This window comes from Colias croceus, chromosome 1 (genome assembly GCF_905220415.1).
Source record: "Colias croceus chromosome 1, ilColCroc2.1".
NCBI lineage: Eukaryota > Metazoa > Arthropoda > Insecta > Lepidoptera > Pieridae > Colias > Colias croceus.
This window is the reverse complement of record NC_059537.1, coordinates 4,873,051-4,892,231: the sequence shown is the minus strand read 5'-3', so window position 1 is coordinate 4,892,231 and position 19,181 is coordinate 4,873,051. Positions and strand designations below refer to the sequence as shown.

The following is a 19,181-nucleotide window of genomic DNA, read 5'->3' as shown; positions in this document are numbered from 1 at the left end:
CGATAGCTGCTATCAGTTCATTATAGCACTGCTCCATTTTCACACGAGAACACAGCTAGAGTGCTTTCAAACAATTTATAATGCACCTTTTAAAGGTGTGGTGTAAAAATGTGGACTTCAGTATTCATATTAGTGTCCCTATTGAGTGAGTCGTACTGTGTTTTGTGTCCGAAGCAGTGTGATTGTGATTCAGATAATGGGTTAAATAGAGCCATTTGTGTTGATCAAAACATTATATCTGTGGCTCTTGGTGTGCCAAAGGAAGTGCAAGTGTATAGCCTGAGTCGAAATGTTATTAGCGAGTTGGATAATTTCTGCTTTAAGGTATGAGTTCCAAACTAAATTGTGTGAATAATAAAACTGCTTTGCCACATCTTTGCATAACTATATAAATAAACATATTCTTAATAGACAGTAGACTAATTGTACGTAGTACGTACGTATCTATGTAATATACTTACTAATGAAATGTAAATGAAGATAAGAGGGAATCGGGAACTGCATGGGTGTAGTGCATTGTTTGTAAAAGCCTTATCTTTCTTAGTCATACCGTAAGCGATTGTGAAAACTTCATGTTATTAAAGAGCTAATGGCCCAATTTGGTTCTAATTCACACCATATAAAAATGTGTATTTTCCCACATAATAACTTTTCCGATATTATGTATGGGCATACCTGTTACTGTGGCTTCTATTTGATTAAGCTTTACAGTGGAGATAAGATATTTATTTTATAATTGTCTCGTACATTTCAGGAACTAGGCTACAAGTCTATCAAAGTGCTAGACTTATCATACAATCAGATATTCTGGATTGGCTTGCATGCATTCGCGGGGTTGAACCAACTCACAGAACTAAACCTGAGCAATAATAGGCTAAGATACTTCCCATCTGATGTGTTCTGGTATACGCCCGATTTAAACATCCTCGACCTATCGGCGAATATGTTCGAGTCTCTCAAAAATGAACCTTTCATTGCACACAGTAAATTACAGGTAAATAAATCATGGATTTTTACACTATGTATGAACAAAGTATATACTATATAATATTTCTAATATATAATATTCCTGTTAATATAAATATCTGAATCATCATCTATTACTTAACCATTACGCATTTTCACTAATGAGTGTCGTCATAGAAGTAACGATACTAAGTAATTACTTAATGATATCTACCAAGAAAAATATAAAAAGCATTATTAAATGCATTTAATATTTTTAAATAAGGTAAAATTAGGTCTCTAATGTAATGTAAAATAAATTTTCAGGTGCTGAATCTTAACAGCTGTCGCATAAAATCGTTACCGGATCGGATGTTTACACGCCTGCCCAATCTAAAGAAGTTAGATTTAAGTGAAAACTATATGGTCACTGTAAATCTGGACGTTTTAAGACCCTTGCGAAAATTAAAAAGAATAGAACTGAGAAACGATTACTGGCAATGCAATGCTGATTTTAAAGCTACGGAAGAATGGATCGTATCACACGAGATAGCTTACGAGAAAATTTGTAAACAGAGAATTCCGAAAATGTTCGAAAAAATGATATCAGTAGTGCCCATTGAGAGGAAACCCGTAGATGTGGACGCAGTGTGGAACATAACGAAAGCGAATGAAACGCAAGTGCCTCCGAAAGAGCCGCCATTGACGCCTTTTCAGAAGTTCGATAAGAACTTTTCTGCTCTCCAAGCATTTGTAATCGGAGTAGAAATTGGGATGGCGATTGGTATAATAGCGACGTATGTATGGTTGAGACAGATATGTTCGTGTCGTCAGCTGTTTAGCCGACCGCAGACACGGCGAGATCGCTGGAGAAGGCGAAGAGAGGGGGATATGAGGAATCGTTTGTTGTGGAACGCAATAGTACATAGTGATATGGAAACCCCTCCGATATATAGGAGACAAGTTGAAACAGGCCCGTCAGCTCCGAGGTTGTCTGGGATTAGAGAAGGGAATGCTAATGTGGATGAACGAGCGGAGACTCCACCCCCGCCTTATAACGAATGCCGTGTTAACTTGTAAATTCAATACTATTATGCTAAACTATTGATAACTACAATATAATACTCTTCAAACTAAGTTATAACTGCACTATACATTGAAATTGGCACTATATGTAATGAGTATTAACGAATATTTATAAGAATCGCAATTATCGTATTATCTAATGTGGATATTTTTCTGTACTGATATTAAATTAAGACATGGTATTTTTTCAAAAAAAAGGTAAGCTGTATATTAATTGAAATTGTTACATTTAAGTATATTAAATATATTATAATACTTGAATATTTAAGTCAATACATACAAATATTAGGTTAAAGACATTATTATTAAATAATTTTATATAGAAAATAAACATTTTAATTTAAAAATTTAATTGATAATAAAACAACGAATTATGGAATACATTTTATTAAATCGTCATAAATACCGTTATCACATTTCACTTAACAAAATTGATATAATCTGTTAAAATAATTAAAAATACTAAATCAGACTCGTAAAATAGAATTTAATATAAATTCTTTAAATAAACAGAGAATTTGGGTAACTACGATTAAAATTTTGTACACAAATAACACAACCTGGCGATCGCAGGAATATAACACAGTAGTATGGCATTCAATATTAAATTACAAATGGTTAAAATATATTCATTCATGAGAAATAATCGTTCATTAATTAAAAATAACATTGACTTTGTATTGTATTAATTGTATATGAATATGTGTGTAAATCCATAATTTATTTTGCTACAAACTACAAAAAAGGAATGTACACATTGTATCAAATGGTTTCATTACTTACTAGTTTAATACTAAAAGCATTAACAACCTAACATTTAGTACATATCTGATCTGTATGGGCGAAAATTAAACTACCGAATATTATACATTTGAATAGAAAAAATATATTTCGTATAAACAATATTTTGTACAAGTATCATATAAATAAAATTGGGATATCTAAAAACGTTTAAAATGCATTTAAAATTTGTATAATAAATAAGCCTACTAAAGGATATTTATGTGTCATTAAAACTTATTGCTTAATGATATTTAGTTGGAAGTCCATAAACCATATTTTGTACAATAATATCTTATAAATTAAATTATTTCTATTTTAATACAGTCAGGCTCAGGCACATAAAGGCATACAACACGCTCACACGCCTAGTCATATATTATTTCTAAAATTTGTTGAGATTTTTAGATTTACGTAATAGATATTTGAACATTGATAAATAGTGTCATGTTTGAGAAACTTATGAAGTTTAGCGTAACTAAGAAATGCAAGAAATTGGCAATGTAAATAATAATGACGTCACAGTTAATTACCACGAAATAATAATGAATAACAACAAACTACAATATGAAAAAGAAAATGCAGAAAATTCATTTTAGCATAAAAAGCAAATATCCTTTTTCTTGTCAAGAGTCCATTAATGTATAAATTTTATTTAATTTGAACCATATTTACTACATGTATATTGTATACATTAGATCTAGTTTTTAAAATTATATTTTTACCAATCATGGTTTTGGTCAAATCTTATAAAAAGCCATTATAAGTTTACATCTAAATGATATCAGCGCCATCTACAATAACCAAAGCATTCCTATTGATATAATTTATCTAACTACATAGTAACTTTTCATACTCAGCCTACACAATACGAGACATTTTAGAAGTATTTTGTTTTCTACGCGTAAATCACGTAAAACATTTTCATTGATACATGACTTATAAAAATCTAGAGGGGGCTGAACGGCGGTCGAGCGCTACGTATCTTTACTTGTTTCGGTCTCTAGACAAAAATACCTAAATCACCATTCACATAACTTGCTTAGTTCTTCATTGATGTTTCCAATTGATTTAACATTATTTTTTTTAAAACGTAATTTAATAATAATCATTGCAATACCCACTCTACAGTATACGAGAAATGCTCTACAAGTAGCCCTAGGCCATTGTGACGTCAAATCATCAAATATAATCTATATACTTACTACTAACTGGGCGCTAGATGCTAGGCGGTGACGTCATCATTATCGAGCACCGGCTATCAAAATTAGTCCAGTCTCAACATAAACCGAAGCGTTCCTACTGTAACAACTTTTCTACTCCATTTATACCTATACCAACTACTACAATATCATTAAATTTTCCATACAAAACAACTATTCTAACTATGTCATCGATATTCCAACATACCATCGCCTTCTAGAACATTCCTTATACATAGGCTTCATTGGAGGAGGGCGCTAGATGTCAGACGGTGACGTCATCGTTGTCTAGCGCCATCTGGCTGATGTTAATGTAATCCGGGTGTTGCGAGAATACATCGACAAATTCTAGAACGTTCTTTACACATAGGCCGCACCGAGATCGTCCCCACAAGTGAGGCACCCGCTGTACAGCGCGCATCAACCAGAGCAGACGGTGACGTCATCATTGTCTAGCGCCATCTGCCTGATGTTCACATAATCCGGGTATTACGAGAATACATCGACATATTCTAGAACGTTCCTAGACGTAGGCCGCATCTATATCATCCCCACAAGTAAGGCATAGCACCCGCTGTACAGCGCGCATTAACCAAAGCGCGCTAGAGGGCGCTAGATGTCAGACGGTGACGTCATCGTTGTCTAGCGCCATCTGCCTGATGTTCACATAGTCCTGGTGTTGCGAGAATACATCAACCACTACTAGAACGTTCCTAGACGTAGGCCGCATCAATATCATCCCCACAAGTGAGGCACAGCACCCGCTGTACAGCGCGCATTAACCAAAGCGCGCTAGAGGGCGCTAGATGTCAGACGGTGACGTCATCGTTGTCAAGCGCCATCTGGCTGATGTTCACGTAGTCCGGGTGTTGAGAGAATACATCGACGAGTTTGCTGAACGTGGGCCGCACCTCGGGCGTGTACGCCCAGCAGTCTAACATCACTTGGTAGATCTCGTCGGGACAGTTGTCCGGCCGCTCGAGCCGCTCGCCGCTCTCTACTAGCTGTATTACCTGGAAGGGAATAACGAATGTGAATTAGGATGATGGAGAAAGTTCTAGAAACTCGACGAAGCTTTAACGTGAAAAGTAAAATTATTGAAAAATTGAATGAAATATTGTAATACGAACTTATGCAATAGGGTTTTTGTTTATATTTTGGAATCGCACTTTATATACTGAGAAAAAAATTGTTTTTTTTTTGTTTGCTTATTCATCCATACTTATAAACGCGAAAGTAACTCTGTCTGTCTGTCTGTCTGTTACTCAATCACGCCTTAACTACTGAACCAATTTGCATGAAATTTGGTATATAGATATTTTGTTACCCGAGAAAGGACATAGGCTACTTTTTACCCCGGGACATAGGATAGGTTTTATTCCGGAAATCCCAGGGGAACGGGAACTATACGGGTTTTCTTTCAATGCGCGGGCGAAGCCGCGGGTGGAAAGCTAGTTAAAAATAAAATCAAAAAGTAGGTACACCGATTTGAAAAAATATTTGATAAATAAGAAAACTGCACAATCCTAGTGACATGGTATGTCATAATATATTCTAGATTTTTTCTTATTTTCATTCGAAATTAGTCGAAGAGAAACTAATTTACTACTATACTAACTATATAACTAACTATATTTATTATTTATGTTCATATAATGTGAAGACCATCATCAAATAATCTCACCTCAGTGCCCCTCATATCGCCATACGGCTGTTTCCCATAGGAGAACATCTCCCACAGCGTGACCCCGTAGCTCCACACGTCGCTGGCGTGGCTGAACGTGCCGTAGTTGTACGACTCGGGCGCGTACCACTTGATCGGCCACTTGCCGCCGCGACTGGCCTTGTAGTACGAGCTGTCGGTGGATAGTGCGCGGGATAGTCCGAAGTCGCTGATTTTTACTTGGTGCCTGGAGACAGTAATAAATATTTACATTTTGGTGACAATTTTACATAAAATCTATCATTTTTATGACAAACTTATTTAATAAAATAAATAAATATATATACAAATTGACTGAATATGTTGCATGATTTATGAAGTTACAATACACTCGTGGACCCTTTCAACTCAATTCATTCAACTGATTTGAAAAGGTCCACGATATATTATGTAGTATATACAGTAGAATATATTTAGGTACAATATCGATAGTCAACGTGTGATTATAATTGCATTATAAATAGTATTACAAAAAGTTATAATAAAAAAATACAATCCGGCTCAAAGGACCAACAATGTTTCGTTCCCAAATACAAAAACCTCACACATGACTTATCACTACAGTTACCCAACCCACAAAACCCACCTGCTAGCCAACAATATATTCCTTGCAGCAAGGTCCCTGTGCACAAAGCGTCGCCGCTCAAGGTACCGCATGCCGGCCGCCACTTGGCACGCCCACAGTCTTAACTCACAGCCCGCTGTGGATTCTGCATGCCGCACTAGGTACTCGAGTAGAGAGCCCAGTGGCACTAGCTCTTGCACCATCGCGAGGGGAGGACCCTGGGGATTAGTTTAGTTACATTTATCCAATGTGTGAAACTGAAACTCGGGGATTAAATTAATTTATTAAATTTGTGGTCGGTCTAGCTATGAACGGTTTTATGAATTTCCATACATAATATGACAAGCGCGACTGACGTACGCACTGATGGTCGATGAAACTCCGCAACCGGCCTAAGAGTATGTAAGTTTACAATTTTTTTCCTAAATAGTTTTGAGAACTCACCAAAGACACTCCAATAAGCCGTACAATACAGCGATGTCTCAAGGCCATCATGAGCTTCGCCTCCGCAAGAAATTCTCGCTTGTTCGAGTCCGTATGCTGCAAATGTAACGTCTTCACGGCCACTTGTACGGGCGGTTGGTCCGGCGCGTTGTATACAGCACGAAGCACTGAACCGAACTCGCCTTCGCCCAGTACCGCGCCGAGGGTAAGCTCGCTGAATGGTATGAACTCTGTGGGATAATCTCAACTTTAATATGTATAAAAGACATTTAAATGTTACCTTCAAAAACGTAATAATAACACATCTATTCACTGACGGACGTTAATGAACGAATGAAAAAAAAAAAAACACTTTTACAAGTGTCAATCGCTGTCTCCTTCATACTCATCAGCATGTGTAAGCGCGAGAGAGACGGCTAGACTTTTCATGATGCGCAGAAATTACGACGTCACAACGCACACTTATTCACACACAAGCGCAATATGTACATGTGTACTAAACTACGTCACTGTCAACTGTGGTAACGATAAACATTTGCTGCTGAGTTTTTAATGCATTAAAAATAGAGGAGTGTGTGTTTCATAGTGCGGATTTTAAAAACGTATTAAAGTGAACTGTGAAAACTAAGTTAAGTAAAAGAATAAACTTAATGAACTATAATTTTGGCGAAAAAAGTCACATTTTGTTTTCTATTCACAACAATTTTTTTACAAACTGAAGGTAAACGGAGATAAATTATTAAATGATTGAAGTTTCTGTCAGATCAAGTTGTTGACATTTCCGCCTTCCAAAGACAATAGATCGCTGTCGTACTGACGTGCTTCAGTGTTGTCATCACCAAGAAATTACCCAACTATAGGCCAAATTTTACTTTATTTTTATAATTTAAAAATAATTTACTAAATATGGGTCTATTATGTGAGGCATGTAAAAATAGCATAAGTGTCACGCAGAGACGCATAAAATGTACTACATGCGCGCTTGTTTTCCACTCCGAATGCGTTGATTTTGGGAATAATTCTACTTCCATGCGTACACAATGGAAATGCCCTAGTTGCACCGCTGCCTTACGCAAAGGAGGCGACAACAGTAATACACCAGTCCGCGGCGGTATCAAGAATACAGTTCATCAACAGCAAAGCCAACCATCTTCGGATGTCAGTGGACAAAGTTCGAAAGCTACACCGGAGTTCAATCCTCCATCTACCACCAATGCAGCCCTAACGACACCCGAATTATTAAGCTATTTTGAACAATTGCTCGATGAAAAATTGAAAAAGATAAAAGAAGATTTTCTAGATGAAATAAAAAATTGCTTATTAAAAAAAATCAAGAATGAACTTACGGAAATCTCTACAGAAGTTAAAACAATTAAGGAATCTTACGATATGCTTCAATCTGAACATTTAGATCTCCAACAAAATTTTGAAAAGTTAGAAGCTGTAGTTCTAGACAAAAATAATCAATTGGATGAGTTACGTTATCTCATGAACAAACAGCAACAGTGGTCGCGGCAATGGAATTTGGAAATAATTGGTCTACCCGAAAAAATAAACGAAGATCCTAAACAAATAATTACTGAAATTGCGAAATATGCGGGTATTATATTATGCAACGATCAAATTGAATTTGCTCACAGAGTCCAGCCATTTAAAAATATACCAGGGCGTCCCAAACCGTTAGTTGTTAAACTGAAGGACCGCCTATACAAAGATAAAATTCTTTCTGGTATACGTAAGAAGAAAGGTATAAATACTAACAATATTGGTGTGGAAGGTCCCACTACTAAGTTTTTCGTCTTTGAACACCTTACTCCTGAGAACAAGGTCCTCTTGAAACAAACTAAGGATCTGGCTGCTCAAAACTCTTATAAATTTGTATGGGTTCGAAATTGTAACATTTTTTTAAGAAAATCAGAAGAATCTCCAGCTCTGTGTATAAACTCACCCATACATCTTCATACAAACACAACATTCACAGTCACATATTATTTCGAGCATATAATTCGCCACAATCACTAAGAGTACACACTTTTTTCAATACAAATAAAACACATAAATTAACAAAACCACTAATAGCCGAATTAAATAACATGTTTTTAGTGTCAGACATTAATTATTTTAGTTCCTATTTTAAGTATAGTAATGGCTAATAAAATTAATTTCTTCTATCAGAACGTAAGAGGACTTAAAACTAAAACACATGAATTTTATAATAATATTCTTTTGAACAATTTTGATATCATTTTAATCACGGAAACATGGTTAGCGGAAGGTATTTTTGATAGGGAGTTGTGTGATGATCGCTACGATATAATTAGAAATGACCGAGACTGTACTACCTCAACAAAAAAACGAGGCGGAGGTGTAATGATTTGCTGTAACAAGATCCTTCAAGCTCAAGTTATGACTGATTGGAGACCCAAGGCCGTAGAGTGTCTATGGGTAAGTATACCTTCAACAACTGTCCTATCACACAATAATCGAGGTCTCCATATCTGTGTAGCTTATATACCTCCAGATAAAAATCAGGCCCGAACCCTTTGAAGGGTTTACTGCATCAGTATCTAAATTACTCATTGATTTTCCAAACGATAATTTCTTAATCTTTGGTGACTTTAATTTACCAAATGTTAAATGGTCCCCAGTTAATGTTATGCAGTTAAAAAAAGGCTCTATTGAAATGCAGACTGCTGCTTCTGACTTCTTGGACATGTGTAGTATTTCCGGTCTAGATCAGTACAACTTTATAACAAACGACAAGAATAACATACTCGATTTAATTTTTTCTAACTTTAGAATAGATGTCAGTAAAGCATCGGGACCTTTGGTACCTGAAGATACATATCACCCTGCTTTGGAAATAGATATTTCTGAACTAAGTATCAAATACATAAAGAAATCAAGGATAGTCCGTTACAATTTTTACCGTGCTAATTATTCAGACGTTAATGATTTTCTCTCAAAAATTAACTGGCCATCCATTTTAATAGGTGATCATATCGATGATGTAGTTGATGTGTTTTACAGGAAACTCAATGAGTGTTTTGTCACACACGTTCCAAAAACGTATAAAACTGTGAAAAACTTTCCCCGATGGTACAATAAAGCATTAATACATATAATAAAAGATAAATTAAAACTTCACAAAAGATGGAAAAAATACAAAAATCCCCTTGACTACGATGAATTTAGTCTACTTCGTTCGAGACAAAAGATCCTACAGGAAAAATGTTTTTCACTCTACCTTGATCGAATGCAATCGTATATTCAGAAAGATCCGACTTGTTTTTGGTCGTACATAAAATCTATAAAGACGGGCTCAAAAGGATATCCTAAAAGTATGATTTATAAAAATAAAATTTTTTGTACCGAAACAGACATATGCACTGAATTTAACAAACACTTTCATAGCACTTTTGCTGAACCCGCTACGTCATATGAAGAATTCAACCTTCCAATTTCGTGTCCGAATAATGAACTTATCTCTAATATTTCATTCAAAATTTCTGAGGTTAAATGTGTTTTAAAATCACTTAAAGGGAAAAAGGGTGCAGGTAGCGATGAAATACCACCAATTTTTCTAAAACAGTGCTCTGTCAGAGCACTGTTTTAGAAAAATTGCGCTTGCTTTAGCGTTACCCTTATCCATTATATTTTCGATGTCAGTAAACCATTTTGGTGAGTTTCCTTCGAAATGGAAGGAAGCTCTTATTGTCCCTATATACAAATCGGGTCCTAAAAACCATATTATCAATTATAGGCCGATTTCTATATTAAACTCACTCAGTAAAGTTTTTGAAAAACTTATACATCTTCGAATAAGTCCTTTAATATATAAATTCATTCCTCCAGAACAGCACGGCTTTATAAAGGGACGCTCTACCGTAACAAACTTATCTATACTTACAAACTATACATTGCAACAACTGGATGGGGGTAAACAAGTGGATGTGATCTACACGGACTTCGAAAAAGCATTCGATCGTGTAGATCACATCATACTTCTTAAAAAACTATATGCTATCGGTATACGAGGTGATCTATATCGATGGATCTGTTCTTATATCAGTAAAAGAATGCAGGCTGTAGTGATTGGAGGGGCAAAAAGTGACTTCGTAAATATCATATCTGGAGTTCCGCAGGGCTCAATACTTGGACCTCTTTTATATAACGCTTATCTGTTTGATATTTTCAGCTGTTTTATCCACTCTAAATATCTAATGTATGCGGATGATAAAAAAATCTATCTTGCTGTTGAATCTATTAATGATTGTAAAAATATTCAAAGCGACATTACTAATTTAGGCCTATTATAGAAAAAATAGAATTACTGTCAATATTAAAAAATGTCAAAAAATATCAATTACTAGAAAAAAGGCACCCATTTCATTCACTTATACATTAAATGATGATCCAATAAAAGAAGTCAACTGGGTAAAAGATCTTGGTGTAATTATTGATCAAAAATTAAGTATGACACAGCATATGGACGTAGTCGTGAATAAGGCGCTTAAACAACTTGGGTTTATTAAACGCACTTGTAAAATTTTCAAAAATATTAGTTGTATCAAAGTTTTGTATTCTACATATGTCAGGAGTATACTCGATTATGCCTCAAATATTTGGTCTCCATATTATGCTAAACACGTAAACAGATTAGAATCTATCCAAAAAAGGTTTTTAAGGTTTTTGTGTTTTAAAGCTAGACACTGCTTCAACACATATACGGATGTTTGCTTATACTTTAAATTAGAACCATTACAACTTAGACGTATTAAAAGTGACTTATTGTTTCTTCATGCTTTATGCAACGGAAGAATTGATTCTTCGGAACTCCTAGAACTGGTTTATTTCAATACCCCTCAGTTTAGAACTCGTCACACATCATTATTTTATACTCCTAACTCTAGTAGTAATTACGCAAAGAATCGAATTATGTGTAGAATTTCTCATATATACAATAAAGACTATAAAGAACTAGATATTTTCCTTTTATCAAAGCAAAGATTTATAAAAGAAATTAACAAAATTCACATACAATTCGGCTTTAGTACTAACACGCAAGTCCAGACAACCACACATTCACATCACACTAACACTCACACACACATACACACACTCACACAAAGGGAGATTTCAGATTTAACTGTTTAATTATTTATTAACCTTTCCTACTGTATTATATAATTCACCATAACATGGAAAACACTCCTTCCTGATATGTCATTTAAAAAATAACTCATTTATCTAGCTGTAAGTATCTTGTTTTGTAATCTTAATTGGCTCATAGTTCTGTATCAATATATTATGAAATGTTATTTACTGTAATGCTGTATGATTACGAAGAAAGAAATAAATAAATAAATAAATAAACTAACACTAAACACACTACTATCAACAAACACACTACTAACCTTGCAAAGTAGACAGCTGACCATCCGAATTAATCGATATTTCATTATAGTTCTCCGCTAAAGTTGTCACTGCACTATTATTCACTGGAACTTTATATGTATCTGCATCAGTTTCTTCGTTATTATTCATGGAATCATTGTTGAAATCGGAAGAAAAAGACAAATTTCTTGTTAGAAGCTCAAATGTTGATGCGTTGTTGTTGTTTATCGGAGATGTGGCATTCTTATTTAATATATCGTTCTTGACTAAGGATAATGACTGGTTTGTGTTAACTCGGCTTGGCGAGTGTTTCTTTGTACGTGGCATCGTTGAAAACTGAAAGAGGTAATTGATGAATAAACATATAAAACTGAAAATAAATAAACACATTCTAGATCAGAGAGAGATTGACCGCCTCCTTGGTACAGTGGTTGAGGCACCGAGGGGTCCTGGGTTCGATTCTCGGTGGAGACGAAGAAAAAAAATGTCTCGGTCTGGTAGGACACAGAAGGCTGATCACCTACTTGTCCCTAAAGAAAATCGATCAGTGAAACAGATGTATAATGCATCTGCCCCTTACCCCACTAGGGGACATGGGACTTCACTTATTCTAGATCAGAAAATAGACGCGATAGATAAAAAAGAGTGTGTATGCCGAGCACAATTGTCAGAAGTGAAACTACTATTTTTTTTTTGTTTTGTTTTGTTGTGTTTTAAAAAAAGTATCAAGTGTTTAGAAAATGTATAAAGTGAAAGTTTTAATCGAAATATGATATAAGGACAATCTCTTTTATTTTTCTTCGTGTTTTTCTATGGCCAAAGTAATTTTCAGTAACTAAATGACAAACCTACCCTAAATGACAAGGTATACGACATATACATTTTATCTCATATTAATATAAAACTAGTACAATACATACCTCAGGCAAGGGTGGTTTAGGTTTAGGCGGTACTGGCGCGGTGAGTCTCGTAGGCAAGCCGTCGGGCACACTCCCATAGTGTTCTATAAGGCGCTCTAACGATTCTAGGTATGGACCGTCGTCGATGAATAGCCAATCACCCTGAAAGTTAAATGTTGTTACTGAACTGCCGCGAAACAAATTAAAATAGATATATTATTTGTATAGAGTATAGGAATTAGAAACTCTACAAACATTCTACCAAATATTTAGAAACGTTAATAAATCTCAGATCATAAAATATTTAACAGAACAATTGCACATGCTCACAAACCTCTTTCCTAATAATGAAGTTATACGGTGTATTCTCGCTGTACATAGTGAGTACATACGCCCCAGTATGTCGCTCACTGTACCGCACTAGAAACACGCCATCTGAGGCTTTATCACGTAAGTTGTGCTGTCTACAATACTCTTCTAGAATCTTTACTGCTTCCTCGCGATTCAGTGTCCCGTGGTACCATTGGCTTTTCGATGTATTCGCGGGCTCTGGTTTGTGGTTTTCTGTAATCATATTAAGATTATTAATAATTTTAATTAAATAGTGGTAATTTTAAAAATTTGAACAAAAAGAAACTTTAATATAAAGTTAAACTTACTGAGCAACTGATAGCATTCCGTATGACCATAATGTTTGGCTAATTGAGCAGGGGTCTCTTGAGCTAGTGTTCTTGGGTGTGCTGGTGCTTTGAGTTTTAATAAAACCTAAAAAAAAATTAAGATGGTAAAATAAAATAACTTTTTCAGTTTAGTGAAAAGTATTCTTTCATCTATTAAAGTTGGTCATTAAAAATAATATTAAGAACTTATATAAGAAGAAGAAAAAAGTAGACAAGATATCAATATGATTTCTGCTAACAAATATAATTTTACAACAAATACCTTGATACATTCGATATGTCCTCTCTGAGCAGCATCATGTAGCGGCACTTTACCGGTGGGCGCGTGCCGCATCTGATAGTTTGCGTGGCCGTATGTGATCAACAACTCTGTTGTGCTTGGTAAGTTATATTGGCAAGTGTACTGGAAACGAAAATTATGGTTTTATTAATTTTGAAGGGTAAAATTGGTTTCGGTTTTTGATTATTTTGCTTTTGCTATTTTGATAAAGATATATGTAATATCTTTATCAGGAGATGTTCTGCCATATTGCTACCCTACTTAATTACCATAAAAATCTTGCCTCATATCAAACAGATCCAATCTAAATTATTTACAAATAACAATTACAAAATAAATCTAAACACTGTAATTAAAATACCTCAAATACTTACGTGCAAAGGTGTGAATCCCAAAGAGTCTCGTACATTGACCGTAGCTCCACTCTCAATCAGTTTGGCAAGTATATTATCATGGCCTGTTCTTGCTGCAATGTGCACTGCGGTTTGTCCATCTTGGTTCTTTGCATCTCGGTTGCGGTAGCCACATGCGAGTAACTGTGACACCACATTGAAATCACCTGCCTCTGTAGCCCTGAAAGAGACACTAGGCATTTTAGCAACTCAAAAATTAATAATTTTATGGGGCTGTTGCAATAACAAAAAAATAAATAATAAGGCTATAATATTGCATCTGTGTATTTAAATAATAATAAAAATCGCTAAAGTAGTCCAATTAAACGATTTATAGTACAGTGTTTTGGGAACCATTTAATGTTAACAAATGCTGAAAGTTTGTTCATTAAGGTGTCAGATGAATCACAATTAATTATTATTATTGTAACAGAATGTAATAATAATCTAAACATCAATATATTGAATGTATTATTAACTTATTAATTAATAATGTTTGTTTTACTGTGTACACATTGCTCATATCTTGAGAATGTTCAGTGTAGTAGCAACAGCATAGCAATATATCTGTTATTGAATTGTTGAATACAATGTTTATGTTAATGATTCATTAAGATAACACACCTCACTGATAGTTTTGTTTACAAGTCTCATTAAGCAACCAAACATTCAAATGTTTTTATACTATGAAGTCACTGGTCAATAGAGATGAATAGCATAGTTAGAAGATATCTATGGTAGTTGGCAAAATATTATTTGCAATTCTTAAATATAATGCCTGGAAGAGATCACTTCTAAGTGATAAGGCCGCCTAATAAACTATATTGTTTTTTTTTGTTCTGTATATGTATTAGCAATAAGTTTTCTATGCATAGTTTTATTGAAGAGTAAAATAAATAAATAAATAATTTAAATACCTCAAATAGTGTTTGAATAATGAGTTATGTCAAATATTTACAAATCTGTATTTTAAGGTAAAATTTAATTATTTATTAAAGAAATTTATATATTTAGTATTTACACTTGAACAAGTACAACATCCTTTTAAACAAAAAAATCTGTATTAACAAAACTACCTGGATCCAGTCTAAACTGGATCTAATAAATGCAGTAGTTATTATTCATGTACAATGGCCAAATGAAACTCATTAGTAGAATAATAAATAACCATCTCTATATTATTCAGAAAGCCCTCGCCTTAATAGGATTAAAGTGGAGAGGCAGTGATAAATGTCATAGCTATTTGTGAACAAGACCAAGTGTCCTTCTCTCAATATTTATTGAACATGCACTGAGCAGGAAATCAACAATAAACTTGTCAGTGTTTACAGTACATAACATGTTGCAAGCAAAAATGTTGGGTCAATAACCTGGCTAGTGCCTATTATACAGATATCGAGAATTGTGAAACTGAAACCATTTACAGTCTTCAATTGAAAAATATATTTACCAGTGAGATTTTACTCACAATCAAAACCATTCAAAGACAACAAGTGTTATATGACATCAAAAATTAAGGGCAATTTGAACAGATCATGCCTTAATAGAACTTCCTACTTCACATTCTTTTAGCTTCTTTATTGATCATAAAATATTGACCCTTTTAGACAATGTTTATGTTTATTTTAAAATCAGTTTTGGTTTTGTATTATTAATGAGTTAATATATATTGATAGATTATTCGAAAAATTATTTTTTTGCTTGTTGTTTATATTTTCTTACAATTAACTCAGAATCTTCTCAATCAATAAAAAAATTGTTCTACTTAATTGTCACCATCTTTACAGTAACATAGTCTATTTCTGTATCCAAATTCAACACAGGCAAGTGGTTACAGGTTAACGAGACACAAAACTTATGACAATTTTAGTTTTATCAAAACACAGCGAGGTCAAACATGACAAATTTTATGGACACTAAAATAACTTGTACACTAGCAATTTATTCATACTGTGTTCATGCAGGTGTCATATTTGTAAGGACATGATGCAATTATTGTTGTCTTTGATTCCCAATACATGACTTGAATGTTAATGAATAGGTATCAAACATATGGAATTTCAAATAGTTTTATCATATCAATTCCTTTTTGTTGTGCAGATTTAATGTACAAAAATTATTATCACTGGTGATTGATATGAGTTAATTTGAGATATTTATAAACATTTGATTTTTTTTTATTTTATTAATAAAAAATATTCAAATATTTGTGTGTAATCTTTAGTGCGATTATTATTTTAACAGCAGAATAATTTTTAATTTTATATAACAACACCAATAAAAGTCTTATTGGATTTTGATTCAAACATTTTGTAAACATAAATTGATTATTATCATAGATTTATCTCTTTCCTGTGTACATAAATACTACTAGAATTCTTTAAATACAGAATAAATAATATCGACCATGGTTCATACACTTATTCAGACTCCTGAAACACAGCGAAAGCTATATTGGGAGTCTGGGGTCTATATTATGATGTAAGGAAGCTTGTTCAATAAAATTTATTCATATTGAACTGACCTGTGTAAAAGATTTGTTGTTCCCTGAGTTCTTGATTCATGCGGAGGAGCTTGTCCCTTGCATACTACTGAAAGACGAGTCACTAAGCCATTGGAATCACCTCGGTAATGCTGTATCAATGTATCCAATCCATGCACTGTGGTATGCTCTTCTATAGAAAAGAATGCATCTTCTCCATGCCTTCTTATTTGATAATGCACAACCTCACCCTGTAAAAGAACCATGAAAATGTAAGAAAGTTTGGATTGTGGGTATCAAACATTTTTCGATTTTATTGTATTTACCTGATGTAATACCGATAGCACATAGTCTCCTGGTGATGTATTGCTCTCTCGAACCAAGAAAACACCATCTTCGCCCTCTGCAAAAACATATAATTGTATAATAATTGAAAAACATTACAACATGCAACAAAAGCGCCGCTGGTCTATTAATTAGTACTCACCTTCTTTTAAAAGTTTCTCAGCAGTTTCTCGAGATATCTTCCCATGAAACCAGTTTACATTATCCTCCCTATTCATCCTCAATAAAAATGAGTTCGTCTGAAATGTTAATCAATCTTTACGAATGTCACAAATCACAGCTGATGAACGCAGTTTACAACAAAGCCGAGTTTATGCCATAACTTTACAAGCACTAATATTTGTTCACTTTATTCTGCACTAAAATCGTATTATTTCATGATCTCTAATATTAAAAGTTTAATTTAAAAACAAGTTTTTGTTACAATGTACCTTTGGATACTTGATTTTTAGAAAATATTTATTCTATTTCTTTCTAACCTATTGCATTCTTGTTTGACAATACTACTGATTTATGAATGAATTAATATGAACTACCATCCTTTTTACTCCAAAGAACATTCAGTTGAGTTTGAAAGAGACAACCGATTGCTGTAGTTGTTTTCGTTTTTATCGTATGTTATTACATTTGTAAACGTCAAATGTCAATCAATTACGGTAGTCAAATAAGTATCTCTTTAATTTTTTTTGCGATATTTCATGACGAATACTTTCATAAAAACATTTAAAATAATAAACTAATTATTCATCATATAAATTATATTTATATTACCTTTAATAATATGAATGACGTCATGGTTGTTATCATGTTACCCAACTTCAGAAAAAGCACTGAATTTATATTCCAAATAGTTATAACTTCACACTATTTATTTTTCCACCTCTTTTTGGCAATCCACATTTTTCATGATTTAATAGATAAACCCGATAAAATTTTATTAAAAGCGCTTGTAGCGAACTGTGTCTAGCAAGCAACCGGCAGACAGGCGCGGTATCCCCAACTCTGCCTTCCAGCGAATGACTCATAGCAAGGTCAATTCCGAGAAATGAATCACCAGTATACTCAGTTCAATTCAGCAATGCCATAAGTAATCGCATTCTCTGACAACTCTACATCGTTATAGTATTTTGTTAAATGAAGGCTTTATGTACTTAATTAAATACAAATTATAATATGCTTTCAATCTAATAATTGCTAAATTACGATTCACGATCCACGTTATATCTTGTGTTAGGGTTGCCAGATGGCCGGGATTTCCGGGATTGTCCCGGAATTTCACGTGCTGTCCCGTGTCCAGTAATTTTACTTTGCTGTCCCGGAATTAAAAATACTAGTTTTTTAAAAAGTAAGTACGGCTGCAAAAGTCAAAACAAACATAGCGTTCTCGCGCTGCGTTAGGTGAGCGAGGGCCGCCGACCGCCGTGAGCGGCTCGCTTCGCTCGACGAGTCGCCATCCGCACTCTTGTAGTTTTTTATATCCCACCAAAAACATAAATGTAAAATTTGGAGCCGAGTTCAATCGTTGACTTAATTTGCCAAAAAAAGAAATGAGATCTAAATGTGTGCCAAGTTCTGCAGACAGTCCAGAAATTTATTTACAAAGATGTATTAAGTTCTTAGGTTGACTGAAAACTCAATTGTTTTATTTTCCCTTAGAGAACAATGTTTATTCCAAAATATAACTTTTTTAATTTGAATAATATAATTATTTTCACAAAGCAAACAACTAATGACCTATTGAACCCCATAATTTGATGAGGCTAGTTTTTAGAACCTCACAAAATATAAACAGTAGACGTATGTAAAACTAGCCTCATCAAATTATGGGGTTCAATAGGTCATTAGTTGTTTGCTTTGTGAAAATAATTATATTATTCAAATTAAAAAAGTTATATTTTGGAATAAACATTGTTCTCTAAGGGAAAATAAAACAATTGAGTTTTCAGTCAACCTAAGAACTT

General features: G+C 34.0%; 2 protein-coding genes across 3 annotated transcripts; one reads left to right on the top strand and one right to left on the bottom strand.

Moving 5' to 3' along the window:
* Positions 1–9: 9 nt before the first annotated feature.
* Positions 10–2,210, top strand: LOC123697069 (leucine-rich repeat transmembrane neuronal protein 3). The gene is made up of 3 exons (XM_045643502.1): positions 10–324; positions 755–994; positions 1,273–2,210. The coding sequence occupies exons 1-3, from the start codon at positions 109–111 to the stop codon at positions 2,023–2,025; spliced, it is 1,209 nt and encodes a 402-aa protein (XP_045499458.1). The 5' UTR covers positions 10–108; the 3' UTR covers positions 2,026–2,210.
* A 1,462-nt stretch (positions 2,211–3,672) lies between these two features.
* On the bottom strand, positions 3,673–18,222 carry LOC123696942 (tyrosine-protein kinase Shark). Of its 2 annotated transcripts, none has more exons than XM_045643369.1 (14): positions 17,992–18,222; positions 17,363–17,459; positions 17,202–17,278; positions 16,918–17,126; positions 14,376–14,574; positions 13,984–14,124; positions 13,701–13,806; positions 13,376–13,605; positions 13,063–13,203; positions 12,163–12,478; positions 6,746–6,975; positions 6,323–6,519; positions 5,698–5,923; positions 3,673–5,026 (listed from the first exon to the last, which is right to left on the bottom strand). In XM_045643369.1, exons 1-14 carry the CDS (start codon positions 18,025–18,027, stop codon positions 4,823–4,825), a joined length of 2,409 nt encoding a protein of 802 aa, XP_045499325.1. In that variant the 5' UTR covers positions 18,028–18,222; the 3' UTR covers positions 3,673–4,822. The 2 variants fall into 2 exon arrangements, with proteins under 2 accessions (XP_045499325.1, XP_045499399.1); XM_045643443.1 differs by lacking the exon at positions 17,992–18,222 and adding an exon at positions 17,652–17,705.
* Positions 18,223–19,181: the final 959 nt, after the last annotated feature.

What these genes read in the sequence shown, in the direction of transcription:
- LOC123696942 (XM_045643369.1), bottom strand. Translation starts at nt 18,027, where the DNA reads ATGATAACAACCATGACGTCATTCATATTATTAAAG. An exon ending in CGTCATTCATATTATTAAAG is followed by an intron (nt 17,460 to 17,991) that starts GTAATATAAATA and finishes TTAACATTTCAG; the next exon opens with ACGAACTCATTTTTATTGAG. An exon ending in GGAATGCTATCAGTTGCTCA is followed by an intron (nt 13,606 to 13,700) that starts GTAAGTTTAACT and finishes ATATGATTACAG; the next exon opens with AAAACCACAAACCAGAGCCC.
- LOC123697069 (XM_045643502.1), top strand. Translation starts at nt 109, where the DNA reads ATGTGGACTTCAGTATTCATATTAGTGTCCCTATTGAGTGAGTCGTAC. An exon ending in TGGATAATTTCTGCTTTAAG is followed by an intron (nt 325 to 754) that starts GTATGAGTTCCA and finishes CGTACATTTCAG; the next exon opens with GAACTAGGCTACAAGTCTAT. An exon ending in TTGCACACAGTAAATTACAG is followed by an intron (nt 995 to 1,272) that starts GTAAATAAATCA and finishes ATAAATTTTCAG; the next exon opens with GTGCTGAATCTTAACAGCTG.